General features: G+C 42.9%; 1 protein-coding gene across 4 annotated transcripts in view; it reads right to left on the bottom strand.

The window, feature by feature from the left end:
* Positions 1-19,319, bottom strand: part of SUPT5H (SPT5 homolog, DSIF elongation factor subunit) — an 87,943-nt gene that overhangs the window by 55,344 nt on the left and 13,280 nt on the right. For 2 of the 4 annotated variants that reach the window (XR_013625023.1, XM_068103743.2), the window contains exons 5-11: positions 19,211-19,219; positions 10,354-10,420; positions 10,120-10,188; positions 8,903-8,968; positions 7,816-7,846; positions 7,486-7,554; positions 6,624-6,710 (exon numbers count right to left, since the gene is read on the bottom strand). Coding sequence is in view for 2 of the 4 variants with exons in the window: in XM_068103743.2 (XP_067959844.1) it covers positions 6,624-6,710; positions 7,486-7,554; positions 7,816-7,846; positions 8,903-8,968; positions 10,120-10,188; positions 10,354-10,420; positions 19,211-19,219 (398 nt within the window). In the remaining 2 variants the exon portion in view is untranslated. The remainder of the gene's footprint in view (positions 1-6,623; positions 6,711-7,485; positions 7,555-7,815; positions 7,847-8,902; positions 8,969-10,119; positions 10,189-10,353; positions 10,421-19,210; positions 19,220-19,319) is intronic. The other 2 variants (XR_013625024.1, XM_068103744.2) reach the window with 1 other exon arrangement.

Raw genomic sequence — 19,319 nt, 5'->3', positions numbered from 1 at the left:
ACCTCCTTCAGCTCCCGGTGCGCCCCCTCTATTTCTTCCTCCATCGCTACTTTAACCGTTTCTATGTGCGTCCTTACCTCCCGGTCCTTCGTCTCCATTACTTCTGTCACCTCTTCCAACCTCTTCGTCAATCCCTCATGTACCATTTGACATTCCTTTTGTGTCGCTATTAATTCATTTTTAATGTCCTTTTGTGTTGCTTTTAAACCCCCGATGATTGCAGTGTTCTTTTCCACTTGGTCCGCTAGTTCCTTTTGTCCCACTGTCAGCTGTTCTACTCCTTTCGTCAGATCTTCTATTCCCCCCTGTAACTTTGCCGTATTATTTCTCACCTCTTTCTCTATACGCTTTTCGCCTCGCTTTACCTCCTCGCGCAGCCCCGAAACCTCCTCACTTACCCCTTTTCTGATCTCCTCTCCCATCACTTGCATCTCCTGCCCAGATGCCACCCTCATCTGCTCCATTTCCTCCCTGTGAGCATCCAGTTTGGTTTCTACCCCCATTCTGACCCCCTCTATCTGCTGCTCCATTTGTTTAACTTCCCTTTCCGCTTGGTCCCTCATGTCCCTCAATTTGCCTTCCATACTGTTTTCTAACCCCTCTAACCCATTTTTCACTCCCTCTATCTGATTCTCCTGGGCAGCCATTCTATTTTCTACCCCCATTAACCCATTTTTCACTTCTTTTATCCCGTTGTCTAACCCCTCAAATTTAGCTTCTAGCCGTTCCCCCATTTCCCCCATTTTTCCCCTCATTTCCCCCATTTGGACCCCCATTGCCCCCATTTGGCCCTCTAATCGCTCACTCTGAGCATCCATTTTTGCTTCTAGCCCCATATTTGCCATTAGTATGGTTGCATTAATCTGCGCCATGAGGTCCCGCACATCAATTCCCGCTATTTGCGCAGCGGGCGCGGCTACCCCGCGCTCGTGCGAGCCGCCCCTTTGTGCGTCTGATACCACGTGCGCGAGAGCGCCATTTTGCGCGTCTGACACCCCCTCAACCGCCTCCTCATTGCTCTCCTCCTCCCTTTCTTCCACATACATTTCCCCTGGTTCCTGGGTTACCCCTAACCCGTCTATCTCCCCCACCGACATCCGATCGCCTTGATTGTCCATGGCGCGATCTCAAAATTCGGGTTTTATAAAACAACACAATTTCGGCAGCTCGTAATTTTGACCAAAAATTTTTTTTTAAAATTTGGGCCTAACAAATTTAGTCCCGGGTCCGAATCCGACTCCTCGACACCAATTGTTATAGTACTAACACAATTGGTGTCCAAAATTTGGGCTAAATAAATTTAGTCCCAGGTTCGAATCCAACTCCTGACAACCAATTGTTACGGACACGGTTTTTGGATGTTATTTTACCGAGCGGTGGTGTATTTAACCGCGTCCGAACAGTTACTCCCCGATTAGAACCCGATTCCAACCGAACGTTGACTAATCGCGCTACAGATATTCAATTGGGAAACCTCTAAAGCGACCGAAAGAGAAGAAGAGAGAAGAAAGACAGAGTTTGGAGGAAGAACAGATTTATTATACACACACAAGCAATATTTTAGAGCGACCAATATTATTTACAGCAATAGATGGAAAAGAGCAGTCACACAGTGCATTGTTAACTTATTCTATTTCATTTACTTAATCCCCAAGACAAACGAGTAGGACAGGACGTTCACACTCACACGGTGGATATTGCAGGCAGGTAATGGCTCGAGGTTGATTGCTTGAGAGGAAGGCAAGGTCGGAGGCAGCAGCTTTCAACCCCTCGCGGTTTTGGCGGGAAAACCTCCGTCGCGTATCCGCGGCCGTCACGCGCTGGCTCGGCACACCTGCTCCTCTTCCTGGGGTGGAGCCGTCTCCCTCCGTTCAGCGCGTCTCTCCAACGACAGGGGATATTGCAGGCAGGTAGGTAGGGCTTGCGGTGGATTGCGCTCCTCTTCCAGGTCATCCCCCAGCGTATCTCTCAAGGCCTCTCCTTGGTGCAGCCTCGTTGCTCCTCTCCAGCTCATCTCCAGTCATCTCGCAAAGCAGTCCCTTACAGTCGCTTTTATCACCTCGGCCGAAATCAAGCCGCCGGCTCCGAGGGCACGCCTACCGGGTCGATCACCGCGGTGTTGATTGGCTGTTAGGGCCGGTTCACTCCTGCCCTCTTCTGACGAGGTGGAGCCACGCCTTTCTTCTCCAACCTTACCTCGTGGCCAATGGTGGTTGAAGAGAAAAACCGACCAAAATGCGGAAGGCAAATGGAAGGGAGGTTTTCGGGAAATTGGAAGGGCCTACGCTTATTTTGTTTGATACAATGCAAAGTCAATCTAGTGGAAAACACATACTTAGCCTACATGGAATAAGGAAATACACTATTTAAAAGATATATCGTGACCTGCGTGTATGTTCTATGAAATTAATTAGGAGGACGGCTGCGACCATTATTTACATTACCAGGATGTTACCATACCAAAACCATAGTCTTCACATCCGTTACCCTTCCTCCAAAATTGTTACACTCCTCAAAACCCGTTACACTTCTCAAAACCCGTTACACTTCTCAAAATCGTTACAATATAATTAAAAAGTTAAATATGTAAACATTGCTAAACAATTATGTACACTTAAAATAGGATAGTGAAACTAGAACGACACTCACTCTTCGACGTTACGATATCGACCAATATGCATCTGCCCGAATTATTACATCATTATAATACTTGTACCAGGTTTGATTTAAATCCCTTCAGTTGTTCTCAAGTTATCACATTTTTACCTGACATGACCTCTGACCCTTGACTGACCTCTTGATGGCATAATCCAATCAGTTCATGTTTGCATCATTATACCTACCTGTACCAAGTTTGATTTAAATCCCTTCATCTATTCTCACGTTATCACAGTTTTACCTGACATGACCTCTGACCTTTGACCTCTTGATGCCATACTTCCATCAGTTCATCTTTGCATCATATATACTTATACTAGATTTGTTCAAAATCCCATCACTTGTTCACGAGTTGGCACGGCAAGAATTTTTACTTAACATGACCTCTGACCTTTGAACTCTTGACCCCAAAATCCCCAGTTCATCTTTGACCCCAGTTCATCTTTTCATCATTTATACATACCGGTATCAAGTTTGACTTGGATCCCTTCAACCGTTCTTACGTTATCGTGGTAACGAAATAATTGTAACTTAACATGACCTCTTGACTCCAAAATCAAATCAGTTTATCTTTGCATCATAATACATGCTTGTACCAACTTTGGTCAGAATCCCATCACTAGTTCACAAGTCTTCGCGGTAACAGGATTTTTACCTAAAATGACCTCTCACCTTTGGCCTTAAACCTCATGACCCCAAAATCTAATCAGTTCATCTTTACCTCATTATACATACATATATCAATGACCTCTCACCTTTGGCCTTAAACCTCATGACCCCAAAATCTAATCAGTTCATCTTTACCTCATTATACATACATATATCAAGTTTGACTAAGATCCTTTGGACGGACAGCCGGATGGACAACTGAAAAACATAATGCCTCCGGCGACTTCGTCGGTGGAGGCATAATAACTGTGATTATTGTTTTGTTTTCCCAAGGATTCAGACCAACAATAGAGAAAATATATTGGCATCCAAAGTGACCCAGTTTCTGACATCTGAAGGCCAACACCACTATTGCACATGACCAATAACTCGAAAGATAAATCGCAAGTTAAATTGTGCTGAGGAATCTGAGGGCCTGCAATTTTTTTATTTTTTATTTTATTATGTTGAAGGCTCCAATCACGGACTATATAGTACTCGTCGAGGCCAGGCCTTAAATAAAATAACTGCATAAAGACAAATAAAAGGAGAGAGAGAGAATGTAAAGATGAGTATGAAAAGTGTGTGGTGAAAGGTGCACGGTGAAAGATGCGTGGTGCAAGGCACGCGGTGGAAAGCACGCGCTAGAAAGTGTGCTGAAAAGTGTGTGAGTTAAAGTGTGTGAGTTAAAGTGTGTGAGTTAAAGTGTGTGCGTTAAAGTGTGTGCGTTAAAGTGTGTGCGTTAAAGTGTGTGCCTTAAAGTGTGTGAGTTAAAGTGTGTGAGTTAAAGTGTGTGAGTTAAAGTGTGTGAGTTAAAGTGTGTGAGTTAAAGTGTGTGAGTTAAAATGTGTGAGTTAAAGTGTGTGATGAAAAGTGTGTGATGAAAAGTGTGTGATGAAAAGTGTGTGATGAAAAGTGTGTGATGAAAAGTGTGAGGAAAAGTGTGAGGAAAAGTGCGTGATGAAAAGTGCGTGATGAAAAGTGCGAGATGAAAAGTGCATGATGAAAAGTGCGTGATGAAAAGTGCGTGATGAAAAGTGCGTGATGAAAAGTGCGTGATGAAAAGTGCGTGATGAAAAGTGCGTGATGAAAAGTGCGTGATGAAAAGTGCGTGATGAAAAGTGCGTGATGTAAAGTGCCTGATGAAAAGTGCGTGATGAAAAGTGCGTGATGAAAAGTGCGTGATGAAAAGTGCGTGATGAAAAGTGCGTGATGAAAAGTGCATGATGAAAACGTGATGTGCGTGTGCGTGCTGAAAAGTGCGTGATGAAAATGTGATGTGCGTGTGCGTGATGAAAAGTGTGTGATGAAAAGTGTATGGTGCTTGTTTGTGAGAATGAGGTTGAAGCTAGCCCGGTAGTTATAGTTTGTGAGTTAGACAGAAAGTAAGACCAGCAATCCTGACATGGAGAGTGCAAGATGGATCCGGGCACCACTTTAATGCTCCCAAGTCCGAACCGTAGTACTACCCTGGGGGGTTGCTGTCTACAGCCTAACAAAAAACATTAAAACAATTAAATTAATAACTAAATAAAATACATAAATTAAATATTATAAAACACATAAAACACATAAAACACATAAAACAAACAAACAAACAAACAAATCAATAAATAAATAAATAAATGAATAAATAAAAAATAAAAATAAATAAAAAATACATAAATAAATAAATAAATAAATAAATAAATAAATAAAAATAATAAAAAATAATAAATAAATAAAATAAAATACCTAAATTTGGAGCACAATATTTGTTAAAATCAAAAGCACATCAGATTATCAGAAGGGGTGTTTGAAACACACACGCAAATCAATTTTAATGGGCCTCTCCATCAAAAATATAACGTTATTGGAGCATGGAATGAAGGTATTGGAAAGGGTGTTGGAGAGGAGGATAAGGAAGAAGTTGAAGATCGACGAAATGCAGTTTGGATTTATGCCAGGAAGAGGAATGACAGACGCGCTCTTTATTGTGAGGCAGTTGCAGGAGAAGTACATGGAGAAGAGGAAGAAGTTGTTTCTTGGGTTTGTTGATCTGGAGAAAGCATTCGATAGGGTTCCACGCGAAGTATTAACATGGGCATTGAGGAAGTTGGGAGTGGAGGAATGGTTGATCAGAGTAGTGATGGGAATGTACAAAAGAGCGTGCACAGCTGTAAGGACGAAGGACGGGAACAGTGGTGAGTTTGAGGTGAAGGTGGGAGTGCATCAGGGGTCGGGTACTCAGTCCACTACTATTTGTAGCTGTGATGGAGGTGCGGGCTCAGAACGTAAAGGAGGGTTTACCGTGGGAGTTGTTGTATGCAGATGATCTGGTGTTGATTGCAGAAAGTATGGATGGACTGAAGGAAAAGATGAACAAGTGGAAGGAATGTATGGAGACAAAAGGTCTGAAGGTGAATATCGGAAAGACGAAGGTGATGGCAAGTGGTAAAGCATGTGGTGAGGTGGAAAGAACTGGGAGGTGGCCATGTGCTGTGTGCAGGAAGGGTGTCGGAGTGAACTCCATTCAATGTGCAATGTGCGCTGAGTGGGTTCATCCAAAATGTAGTGGTCTGAGAGGGTCATTAACCAGTGTGGCAGCTACATTCAAATGTAAGGTGTGCACAGAGGGAGCTGCAGATGGAGGAAATGTTGAGTTGGATCTTGGAGACGGCGTGAAGCTGGAAGGTGTGAAAACATTTTGCTACCTCGGAGACATGCTGAATGGAGAAGGTGGATCAGACTCGGCAACGGTTGCTGGAGTGAGATGTGCATGGAAGAAGTTTCGGGAACTGAGTGGCGTGCTGATGAGGAGGGGTGTCGTTGAAACTGAAGGGAAAGGTGTATGTTGCATGTGTGAGAAGCGTTATGATTTATGGGAGCGAGACATGGGTAATGAACGTAGAGCAGCAACGAAGGCTGGAAAGGGTGGAAATGCGAATGGTTCAGTAGATGTGTGGAGTGAGAGAGAGGAAGACAAATGATGAATTGCGAAAGATGATGGGAATAGAGCCCGTGATTGATGCTGTGAAGAGGAACAGGTTGAGCTGGTTTGGTCATGTGTTGAGGAAGGATGAAAGTGACTGGTTGAGAAGAGTGATGGAAATGAATGTAGAAGGAAGTAGAGGACGGGGAAGACCGAGAAAGACTTGGCTAAAGATGGTCGAAGAAGAAATGCGGGCAAGGGGTTATAACAAGGAGAGATGCAGAAAATAGGACAAAATGGAGAAGATTTTCATGGGGACCGCAAGGCTAACCCCCGCTCTAGCAGGGAAAATGGCCTTAAAATGCATGTTGTTGTGTTTGTTGTCTCCATCAATTTGATTACTCGCCTGTTTCACAAAGGTCTGTTTGAAGGATTCCACGTAGATGTAGCCTTTAACGTGTTCTGGAGACACCACAGACTTGATCTTTAGGGGCTGCAGATGGCAACAAAAAAACATTACCCAGCGCAATAAAGGCAGAAGACAGATTCCAACAAACAATAAATAAATAAAACAATTATATATACACACGTACATACATACATACATACATACATACATACATACATACATATATATATATATATATATATATATATATATATATAATATTGTGTGTGTGTGTGTGTGTGTGTGTGTGTGTGTGTGTGTGTGTGTGTGTGTGTGTGTGTGTGTGTGTGTGTACGTGCATGTAGCCAAAAGGCCTGACCAGGCATCCAAACTGTACGTTCCATTAAAAAAGATTTGATGGTGCGAGCTTGCAAAAGAAAGATATCCCATTTAAGAGCAACACTGATGGCACATTCGATGAATTTTTGCAACTTAGGAAGAGGATGAAGCCCAAAAATAGGAGTTCCCTTCCAAGGCAATTCAATGCAGGAGGAGACCTTCAGGCCCATCAAGACTTGACAATGGTTGCCAATATATGGCTGTTTAGGCCGATGCCCTGTCCTTTTCCAATGCAAGGAAGCATCCATCACAACATTTTTAGTCTCTCGGCCAGGGTTTAAACTGCCGACCTCTCAGACATAGAGCGTAAGCTCTAACCATTCCATTACACCACCGAGTCCGGTCGATTATGGATTACAAAGTCGTATTACAGTATTGTTTTCAAGGTCCCACTTTTGCAGCTTCACTACAACTAGCCTAATTTCCAGCAACCTAGCCACAACCGTAGTTTATCTCAGAGGTTCGTGTGCAGAGTACTCACAGTATCGGAGAACTGGTAAGCAATGAACTTCCTCATCAGATAAATTGCTGTGGCTCTCTCCTCACCCAGCTGAAAATACACATCTTACTCAAAATGCATGTCTAAGGGGATCCAATAAAACATACATCCAAGGGGATCATAACCCAACAACCACCGTATACAGGATTTAAAAAAAAATACACTAATGGTATATTAGACGAAGGTCACCAACCAAAAATTTCAAATTGAGACACTTAAATATTTGCATAAACATAAATGACGAGAAAGCAATTGAAGAGAGCAGAGATGCGTTGACAAAACGTCATTACCAAGCATGAAAATACAACATACCTTGCATTTCACAGTCCACAAATTTGGATCCCTGATGTGGTGTAAAGGGGATCGGGGGTGGGATGGGGGGCAGACAGGGATGAGAGGAGATAATAAATAAATAAAAATAATCAAGCCCTTAATGCAAACTTTCAAGAAGCAAATGTAGTTTTATATCTAAATACCTGCAATACGAGTGCTACTCAAAGTGGCAATGTCTGCCAGCTCTCAACCAAAAGCTTATTAAAGGTACCAACAAGCGTTACGCCTAGGTCCCCTGTCGGTGGTGATGCGAGTTGACAAAGTGGAAGACGCAAGGCGGCCATCTTGGATTTTGACGTGGCGACCCAATTTTCAATAGCGTTCTTCCTTATGCCTCGATACACCCACACACCAGATTAGAAGTTAGTAGTTCGTTTATTTTTCAACATATTTCGCTCACAAGGTTCAGACATTTTTTGGTGGCGGCCATCTTGGATTTTGACGTGGCGATCCAATTTTCAATAGCGTTCTTCCTTATGCCTAGATACACCCACACACCAGATTAGAAGTTGGTACTTCGCTTATTTTTCAAGATATTCCGCTCACAAGGTTCAGAAATACATGGCGGCGGCCATCTTGGATTTTGACGTGGCGAGCCAATTTTCAATAGCGTTCTTCCTTATGCGTTGATACACCCACACACCAGATTAGAAGTTAGTAGTTTGTTTATTTTTCAAGATATTTCGCTCACAAGGTTCAGACATACATGGCGGCGGCCATCTTGAATTTTGACGTTAAGTTGCACCCACACACCAAATTAGAATTCGGTCCTTCGCTTACGCACACACGCACGCACGGACGGACGGATGCACACACGGACGGAGGGGAAAACCATAGTCCCCCGTTCGCTCCGTGGTGCGACGGGGGACAATAAGCTCACAGGGAGATGCTCACTGCTTGCTGTGGTTCATTAAAGAGTGTGAAAGGTGTGTGCGTGCGTGTTCTACCGTAGTGCTTCCTCCAGCCCGACAGGTACGTAAAGCAATTTGTTTCAGTATTCAACCCCTACATTTCTGAAATAACAACGTGAATAAAAACACACAGGAAAAAAAAAACTGAAACCCACTTGACACCCGGCAACAGCTGTTGCTGAGTGATGTCATCGGAGAGCTCGTCATAACCATGACCATAACTGCAGCACAAAACAAGGAAAATTAAGATTTTGTCATACCAATGGCTCAATGTCAGGAACATTCAATTGGGTTATTAATGGAAGCATTTTAATGCAACGCGCTGCTCTGATTGCTCCGTTATGTGACGCAGATTGTAGTGTCATGGCGGACGAGTCAAGACACAAACACATCCTTCATCTCGTACACTTTTCATAACACAGAGCTGAACAAGGAAATACAATTTTTTTTAAACCAGCACACGCACTTCTACCTTCTACCTTTCCTCTCGTCTTCTCCTCCTCCTCCTCTTTTTCCTCCTAACTTTGCTCTTCTCCACACCCCCCCCCCCCCCCCCACAACCCCTACTCTTCCCTCTTTCCCCACCCAACCCTCCTTCTCCCATTTTCTTTTGGCAGCGAGCAGAACTAGTGAGGTCAATGGCACACCGTCGCAAATCCCCACGCTTCCCACCTAAAGCAAAGTTGAAAAATGTAAAAAAAATTCCACCAGAAACAACCAAATGTCAAATTCTGAGTTTAAAGATTTTTTTTATACCTGTTTTGACCCCTGCGACCCTAAATCCCCACACCAAAGGGCATGAACCTGGGGTCAAATCCAAGAAAAACATAACATATTTCAAGTACAAAGGTTCATTTTAAAATGTGCCCGTAATTGCATTTTTCGGTATTTGTACTTCTGACCCCACCGCAGGGGACAGGTCGAAAAATGACACTGCTCTTGCACCCTCGTGCCATGTCGTGATCATGACTACCAAGTTGGTAAATTTCTGCCCAACTGTTTAGAAAAGAAGGCATGACAGACTCAGACAGACTTAAATATCCCTCCCGTTTTTTCAGAAAACATGGGGATAACAATGACCACTTGGAATACCATGAGCCAATGCAACCAAGGCATACATAAACAAAGGTAGAAGTAAAAGCAGAAACGATACAAAAAATAAGTTAGAACATAGAATAGGAAGTAGAACAAAATGCTGCAGGAAATATTTTACATTCCTTCCATGTGATCAAAATAACGAATGGATTGACCACAGAGTGTAATCTCCCTGAATAAATGAAATAAGCCTGAAGAGGAAGAGTTCAAACCGGGATTTGAACGGAGAACAGCACGTGGTTATCATAAGAGGTGGACAGAAAAAGGGTTCACATACTGTTCGCCAGAAGAACTGTTTGCATATTTCTTCATGTAATATTCGCCAAGCTCCTCTTCTCGTTGCTCCCTGAAACGTAAGAAAATTCACAACCACATGCAATCAGAAAAAAAAAACCAATCACAAAGGTAAATTTCATGGTCATCAAAGTAGATCTTGCTCTCAATCTGTGGTTTACGACGCCAAAGCAGAATACCCAACGATTGCACCAAAAACACTCATTATTCCTTTCACCTCCACAGGTTTTGAAGTCGCCTTGCTCCAGAATGGTCTTCCACTGGAACATCGTCAATGTGGGTCCCTAAAGGAGAAGTTCAATCAACAGACAAACAATACTGCTGTATGGTTTTGATCAGCAGCATATGAGGTGCGCACACTTAAAAAGCCCAGCGATGTCACTCACGCATGTGGTTGTAGGTTTGGGTGTGTGTAGGTTTGGGTGTAGATGGGTACGTGACAGATGTGTAGGTGTGTACCAATCGTGGGTGAGAAACAAAGTTCGGCTTGCACACACGCACATACGACACTACCGGTACATTAAGGTTGTTTGGATGATCCATGATCAAAATAACAAAAAAAGGCAAAGCAAACCAAAATATGTTACACAAAGCAGGACTTTGTTTTTCAGAAGAAAAAAAAACTACTACTTGGAGCATTAAGGAATTAAATTGGTTGGCAGCATGGCCAAGAGGTACACACACTCGCCTCTAAGCTGTCTTGTCTGGGTTTGAATCCCGACAAAGCTAAAATCTGTCATCCCCATGTTTCATCAATGTGTGTGCCGTCCCTCGGATGGACGTTAAACCAGATGTCCCATCTGCTGGCATTTATTGGTGGACATTAAACAAGGCGTCCCTATACAAATTCCAAAATTTCTGCTTTGACCTACAGGGGGCACTTTGACCTACAGGCACAGAGACATTCCCAGCAATGATGCAACCAGAAGCCGCAGGTTGCAAACAAAATGAAGGAATGAATGAATGAATCAAACAGATTATCCAAGGAGTGCATTTTCATGTCCTACTTCCATCTGTGAAAATTCCACAGTGATCATTGGAGGGTCTCTTTCCTTCAGTTTATTTATATTTATATATGTAGATATATATATATATATATAAGTTTTCAACTTCAATTGTTTATAAAAGGTGATATCACGTATATTACAAATACATTTGTGCAAAATAATTGTTGTACACCGCTCCTTTCCTATGCCATCTCCAGGCATTGCAAATCGTCATTGCCGGGCACCGAAGGGGGCTCGGCAGTGACGCACGCTGAAAGAGAGTACTCGGTTTTCACTCTGGTTGTTTGTTTGTTTTCTTGGTTTCTTGTTTTCTTGCTTTCTTGTTTGTTTGGTTGTCCGGGCGATATCTCAGCCATCCTTTGAGCTAGGAAGCTGCAATTTCGGCACAATAGTGAGCAAGTCCTTTGTCAAAAACGGTATTTTTTTTTTTTGATTAATCAATAAATTGAGGAGTTATTTAATTATTAGCGATTAATTAAGTACTTATTTAATTAATCAAATTTCCTTTCTCTTCTGACCATTAACTCAGGCACCTTTTGAGTTAGGAAGCTGATATTTGGACATGCCAATGACCAGGTGATTTGGCTGCAAAGGATATTTTTGATTTATTAATTAATCAATTAATCGATTAATTATTTAATTATTCGATTAATGACAAAAAAATTTTTTTTTTTTTTAAGTTATAGATTCTGATGAAATAGTGGTAGTTTATGTGTTCTCTGACCAAATTGATTAATAATTTAATTTTTTTATTATTATTATTTATTTATTTTCATTATTAATCATTTATTTATTTTCTTTCTCATTTGCCCAATATCTCAGGCACCTTTTGAGCTGGGAAGCTAATATTTGGACATGAGTGACCAAGTGATGTGGCTATCAAGGATATTTTGATTTATTGATTAATCATTTCATCTATTAATTATTTATTGATTAATCGATTAATTATTTATTGAGTAATCAATTAATTATTTAATTTTTTATAAATGACTTATTTAATTAAATTTCTAAAAGATACATCTTCGGATGAAGCACTAGTGGTTTAGTTATGCGATTAGCCAATTGATTATGAAAATATTTTATGATAATCTTTTATTGATTTTAATTATACAATTAATCAATCAATTAGTGTACACCTCTCCCTCCCAATGCAGCCTCAATGAGCTGCACTGCGGTATTGCCGGGCGGCGGAGGCGCCCCGGCAATGCCGCGCTGCAGCATATTTAATTATTTGGCATGGGGCGGTGTACTTTGAATGTATCTGTACTTGTTTGAATTATGATTGGTTTAAACCATGACAAAATGGCAACTCGGGTACAGTCATTTATCTATATATCTACACATCTGGGCAGTGTCTGTGTTGTCACTTAACGACTCCCTCAAACTTTTGTTTCCGTGGTTGTGAAGTGTTTTTGATGACGTTGTGGTGGTTTTGAATCACGTGGTGGTGAGGTATTTTGAATTATGTGGTGGTGAGGTGTTTTTAAATGACGTGGTGGTGAGGTGTTTTAAAATCACATGGTGCTGAGGTGTTTTGAATTACGTGGTGGTGTGGTATTTATAATTACGTGGTGGTGAGGTGTTTTTAATTACGTGGTGGTGAGATGTTTTGAATTAGTTGGTGATGAGGTGTTTTGAATTACGTGGTGGTGAGGTGTTTTGAATTACTTGGTGTTGAGGTGTTTTTAAATGACGTGGTGGTGAGGTGTTTTTAAATGACGTGGTGGTGAGGTGTTTTTAAATGACGTGGTGGTGAGGTGTTTTTAAATGACGTGGTGGTGAGGTGTTTTTAATTTCGTGGCTGTGAGGTGTTTTTATTACGTGTTTTATGGCTGTGAGGTGTTTTTAATTTTGTGGTGGTGAGGTGTTTTTAATTTCGTGGTGGTGAGGTGTTTTTAATTTTGTGGTGGGGAGGTGTTTTTAATTTCGTGGTGGTGAGGTGTTTTTAATTTCGTGGTGGTGAGGTGTTTTTATTACGTGTTTTATGGCTGTGAGGTGTTTTAAATTACTTGGTGGTGAGGTGTTTTGAATTACTTGGTGGTGAGGTGTTTTGAATTACGTGGTGGTGAGGTGTAATCGTCCCAAACTTCCAGTCTGTACCTACCCCTCCCCCATGTATGTGCTGAGGGGTTCTTTCTTGAAAAAAAAACATTCAACCTAAATCTTCAACCTAAATAGCCTATAAAAATGTAATATCACAAACACAACAAATACATTTGTGCAAAGTAATTGTTTGTATTATGATTGGTGTAAATCATGACAACACAACAACTCAGGTACAGTCATTATACTCAGCCAAAATAAGCCCGGTCCTCAGTAACGACGCGCTCGCCTCACCAAGCTAGTATATATATATATATATATATATATATATATATATATATATATATATACACACACACACACACACACAGACTTGGCATTTAATAAATAAATAAAAAACATTGAGGCCATTTTTCCCCGCAAAGTGGGGGTTGGCCTTTTTCGGGGACCGTGGTTGTTGTTGTTTTTTGGTCCCCTTTTTGAAGCAATGTTTTACGGCCGGATGCCCTTCCTGCCGCCAACCCTTTTTGTCGCCTTTTACGACAAGCAGGGAATTACCAGTGAACTGATACTCAATTAGCCGACCTCGGAAGGATGACAGGCTGAGTCAACCCCCCTGGCGTTAATTCAGCGACGACCGGGATTCGAACCCAGGATCCTGGGATCCTAAGCTGGCACCCTAGCCGCTAGCCCAACACCAGACTTGGCATTTAATATGGAATATATTTTTTTTCTTGACTTGGGTTTCCTTTTCTGAACTCAGAATATCAATCTGGTGAGTTTCTTTTACGCTTCGGTGATTTCTTTGTTAAAAGAACCATGTCACTGATCGTCTGTCGCAGCAAGAAGTCAATAACAGGATTATATCACAGGTGGCATGACAAAATGTACGGACAGGTACATTTGACGATTGGCTTCACAATCGGGTATATAAGGGTTGTTGCGTTCTGTATTAGTGGAAAACAACTGCTGCACGTCCACAAAAGTTATTGCCGCTTCCTCTGGAGATGGTCCGTCAACTCGACAATGCTGTTTGTCATGGAGTGGTGGCTTTACGAAATTCCGGCATGAAACAGTGTGCTATTGCTCGGCAGTATGGCATCACTCAAGGTCAGGTGTCAAAGATCCCGAAACGAAATGCTCAGAGGGGTGTCCCTCCTCCAATATCGAGGCCAGGACGTCCCCGCAGAACCACAAGGAGGGATGATCGCCAGCTAAACCGGTTAGTCCGCAATGGCCGTACCAAGTCAGCTAATCGGCTTAGGGCTGAGTGGCAGCAACTGACAAATGTGCCTGTATCCAGAAGGCTCGTCAACCAACGACTGGTTCAAGCAGGCTATCGTGTCAGGCGTCCCCTGAGAAAGCCATGCCTGACAAGACAACACCGCCAGCGCCGGTTGCAGTGGGCCAGAGAGCACCGTCAATGGCAGCCAGGACACTGGAATCACGTGATCTTCAGTGACGAGTCTTGATTTCTGGTCTATCGTCAAGATGGCCATGTCCGAGTGCGCAGACAAGTGCATGAAGCCTACAACGAAGATTGTATAGTGCCAAGAGTCCAGGCTGGAGGTGGTGGGGTGACCGTTTGGGCTGCTTTTCATGCACGGGGCAAAACTGACCTGGTTGTTCTGAATTGAAACCTGAACCAGTTAAAGTACAGGGCCATTCTGGAAGAAACATTGCTTCCATTTGCTCGTGTAGCCTTTCGAGGAAACTTTGTCTTCCAAGATGACAATGCATGGCCTCATCGTGCTCGCATGATCCAACACTTTCTTGATGACCGTGGTGTAGAGCATATGGAGTGGCCTGCCATGTCCACGGATATGAATCCGATAGAGAACTTGTGGGCAGAATTAATGCGTCAAATCGACAACTTGGACCAGCAGCCTACCTCTGTGCGTGAATTGCAGCAGGCTATTGTCACTGCATGGCAAGCGATTCCTGTCCAAACCTTGGCAAATCTCGTGAACAGGATGCCTCAACGTGTACGTGCTCTCCTGAATGCTCGTGGGGGTTACACGAAGTACTGAACTGTAATTTTACTGTCCGTAATCCCAGTTGTAATTTAACTTTTGTTTTTGTTAAAAAAAGAAAATTGGCTAATGTGGAAAATAAAGAAATACTTCTGGAAAACGTACAGAAGTTTAACACAGTACTGTCCGTGAATCGAGTTCAATATCAGTTGACGTCACTTTCAAGGATCAATTTATTTTCTTCGAAATGTCAAATGTGGTTTTTGTTCCTTTTAAAGGTCACATTAACAAAATTTAGAATAATTTCAACATAATTCCAATGAACTTTTGGTTCCAAGTCAACTTGAAAAGTAAGTTCACCCCCACAAAAAAAATATTCCATATTAAATGCCAAGTCTGTATATATATATATATATGGGCAATTTGTGTTCAACAGTGTTCAAGTATACAATTACATATATAGATAACATAAAGATTGTAAAAGTCAGATAAATTAATTAATTCCTGGTTTTACCACCATCCACCACAGGGTCTAGTACATTACCGCCCCCAACCCCCCCCATATAAAACATTACATTAGTTATTTGTGCCTGTTGTTTGTGTCCTTTATGACATCCTTAAAAACAGTAAATTTACTGTTTGGAATGATTTTCAATTCTGTTTGACCGCCAGGCAGGCAGAGTGAAAATATTATCTTACTCCTCCCTGTGTATGTGTTATCGGGACAAATTGTGAGCCAGAGTACGGTAAAACGAGAAACGCGTCTTCTTATTCATGTTCTGACTTGTGTTCAAAATATAACATTCGATTTAAATAAACTATTCCTCGATCATAAACTGATAGGAAAAATGGACAGACGGATGAACATGAACCAATTGCTTCACCCTGATTTTCGCTTCGCGTGTGCGAGGTAATTAGAATGTATACATGAAGACAAACACGTCTCACAACACTACACTTAACTTCAGACAAACAACCACTCAGCTTCGGAGACATGGCATCACTTCCCATTGTATAGTTCACATCACTTCCCATTCTGAAAAAGCTGAATGCCTCAACTCTGTGTTTGCCTCTAAATCTTGTGTCCCAAACCCATCCCTCTCTGTACCCACCATACCCAGTCGTACCCAGCTGCTCCTGGACTCCGTGTCCTTTCCTCCTGACAAGGTGGAAAAGTTTCTGTCAACCCTCGACTCTGATTCTGCAACTGGACCTGACGGCATCAGCCCACGGGTCCTAAAATCCTGTTCTTCCGCTCTTTCACTCCCTCTCTCTGTTCTCTTCACCCTCTCTTTTGCTCAAGGTCAACTGCCATCTGCTTGGAAATCAGCCAACATCACCGCTTTGCACAAAAAAGGTGCAAAAACAGATCCTAGCAACTACAGACCAATCAGCCTTCTCCCAATTATCAGCAAAGTCATGGAATCCATCATTGCTTCGGATATGAAATCTTTCCTCTTCTCCAATGGCTTGATCTCTGATCATCAATTTGGTTTCAGACCAGGTCACTCTACTCTGGACATGCTGCTTCTCCTGTCTCAACAATGGATGGAGGTCCTCAATGCCAAACAGGAAATTAGAGCTGTCTCCCTCGACATATCACGTGCCTTCGATACAGTCTGGCACCCCGCTCTGCTCACCAAACTCTCCTCCTTTGGTATCCATGAAAATCTCCACGCATGGCTGGCGGACTTCCTCTCTAGTCGTAGTCAACGTGTGGCCCTGAAAGGGTTTCTCTCATCTCCTCTTCCTGTTCAGGCTGGAGTTCCCCAAGGCAGTGTTCTGAGCCCTGTGCTTTTTCTGGTCTTCATCAATGATCTCTCTTCTCTGACTCTCTTGAAAATCCTCTCTATCTCTTTGCTGATGACTCAACTCTTTGCCGCTCCATTCCTCATCCCTCAGATCGGCAGTCTGCAGCCTCCTCACTCTCTGCAGACCTGGACAAAATCACAGACTGGGCAAACAAGTGGAACATGTCTTTCAATCCTGACAATCTCACACTCTTACGATGTCTCTCCAAAAAGACCGACTGGACAACCCTCCCATCTACTTTCTGAATAATCCTCTCCAAGAAGTTCTGTCACTCAAGCTTTTGGGTCTCACTATCTGCCATGATCTTTCCTGGGAAAACCACATTTCCAAGCTGGCCTCCAAAGCCAGTCGCCGACTGGGCATCCATCCTCCGTCGTGCGAAGTCCTTCCTTGGCACACCTGAGCTCCTCACCACATACAAGGCTTTCATCCGCAGCTCAATGGAGTACTGCTCTCCCCTCTGGGCTGGTGCTCCTGCCTCACACCTAGCTCGTCTTCACGCTGTTGAAACCAAAGCGTTCAGAATCATTGGCATCTCCCGCGATGACGCTATCTCCGAGGGTCTTTCACTTAATCACCGCAGGCAGGTTGGTGGTCTTTCCGTCTTCTACCGACTCCTCTCCGGCCTTGCTCCCCCAGCTCTCTGGGCTCTGTCCCCCAAATATTCCTGCAGGTCGCACAAGATCTGCCTGCAACCCTCTTATGGTTAAACTGCCAAAATCAAGACCTCTCTGCTCACCTTCACTCCTTCATTCCTCTTTTCTCCCACCTCTGGAACAAACTCCCTCACTCTCTTCAATCCCACTCCTCCCTCCAGGTCTTTAAAACGGCTGTTCACCACCATCTCTTATCTTCCCCAATCCAAAACCTTGATCTTTTCTACCCCTGCTAATTTCACCCCAAATCCACTTTTTTGAGGTGACTTTTGACTTCTTTCCTGGAAGTCCTTGGTGTTCTTGCGTTTTATACCTATCCTGCCTCCCCCCAGGCCCTCTCCCTCCAAAAACATCTCCCGATGTCCCTGCTCTCAAATGTTGTGTTTGTGTGCTTCCTCCCCTTCTCTCCCCATCTTGTCGACCGCTCCGCTTTTTATATACTTTGTTTGCTTGTTTGTTTGATTTGTTTGTTTGATAAATGTTAGCTCTTTCACGAGCCTCGACTCTGTATAAAAAAACAAAAATAACCACCTTTAGAGGCCATTTTTCCCCGCAAGCGGGTGTTGGCCTTTTTCGGGAACCGTGGTTGTTGTTGTTTTTTGGTCCCCTTTTTGAAGCAATGTTTTACGGCCGGATGCCCTTCCTGACGCCAACCCTTTTTGCCGCCTTTAGCGACAAACAGGGAATTACCAGTGAACTGGTACTCAATTAGCCGACCTCGGAAGGATGACAGGCTGAGTCAACCACCCTGGCGTTAATTCAGCGATCGACCGGGATTCGAACCCAGGATCCTGGGATCCTAAGCCGGCACCCTAGCCGCTAGCCCAACACCAGGGTCGACACTAACACTAGTCGATGCTAGCCCAACACTCTGTATACAAAAAAAAATAAAAAAAATTGTGAGGCGGGGCGGGTACCAGCAATGCCATAATTTATGACGTCGTCACTTTTCTCTCCACAATCAGCGGGGCAACTAATGAGGAATTTCCACCTCCCCGTATATGTCAACCGATGGTTGTTTGTCCACGCTCTATCCTTTTTAAATGCTGACCATCAAGCAAGAAAGCAGCACGTACCATTTTAACGTCTTTGGTATGACTCAGCCGGGATTCGAACCACCGACCTTCCAGACTCAGACTAGACACTCTTTGGCAAATACTTTTTACCTCCAAACCTCCCCACCCCCATTAACAAATCAACACACTACATCAGATTTGAACCTGGGATCGCAACATCATGAGCTATCTATGTTTGCAGATGGGAATACAAAACAGGCCAACACAAAGACTGCCGTCTCAGAGGTGGAATCATAGCTCCTATGGATAAACGTGCTTCGTGTACAAAGAAAAAGTAGGAAGAAGACTGAGAGGTAGAAACCAGACTGTGCCAAAGTGCAAGGACTTCTTATGTCCTGTGTATTGCAAACCATAAAACGACCCTTCTGATTATTATATCCATGTTTACGACATTGCAGTGAGTGTGTAAAATAAAAATTCTATTATTTCACATTTAATATTCACAAAAACAAACAAAAACACAAAACAAGCAATGAGGAAGAAACCGACAATTCTGAGTATGCTTACCAGGTTCTTCTGATAATGATGAGTTGTGGAAATAAGGAAGGAATGCAACACCGGAAAGAAATAAAAAATTAACACATTCAGAAGATGCAAGGGAGAAACAATGGTATTA

The sequence above is a fragment of the Myxine glutinosa genome, chromosome 11 (assembly GCF_964187855.1).
Source record: "Myxine glutinosa chromosome 11, kmMyxGlut1.1, whole genome shotgun sequence".
Classification (NCBI taxonomy): Eukaryota; Metazoa; Chordata; class Myxini; order Myxiniformes; family Myxinidae; genus Myxine; species Myxine glutinosa.
Note: the sequence above shows the minus strand (reverse complement) of the source record. Positions and strands in the feature narration are given on the sequence as shown.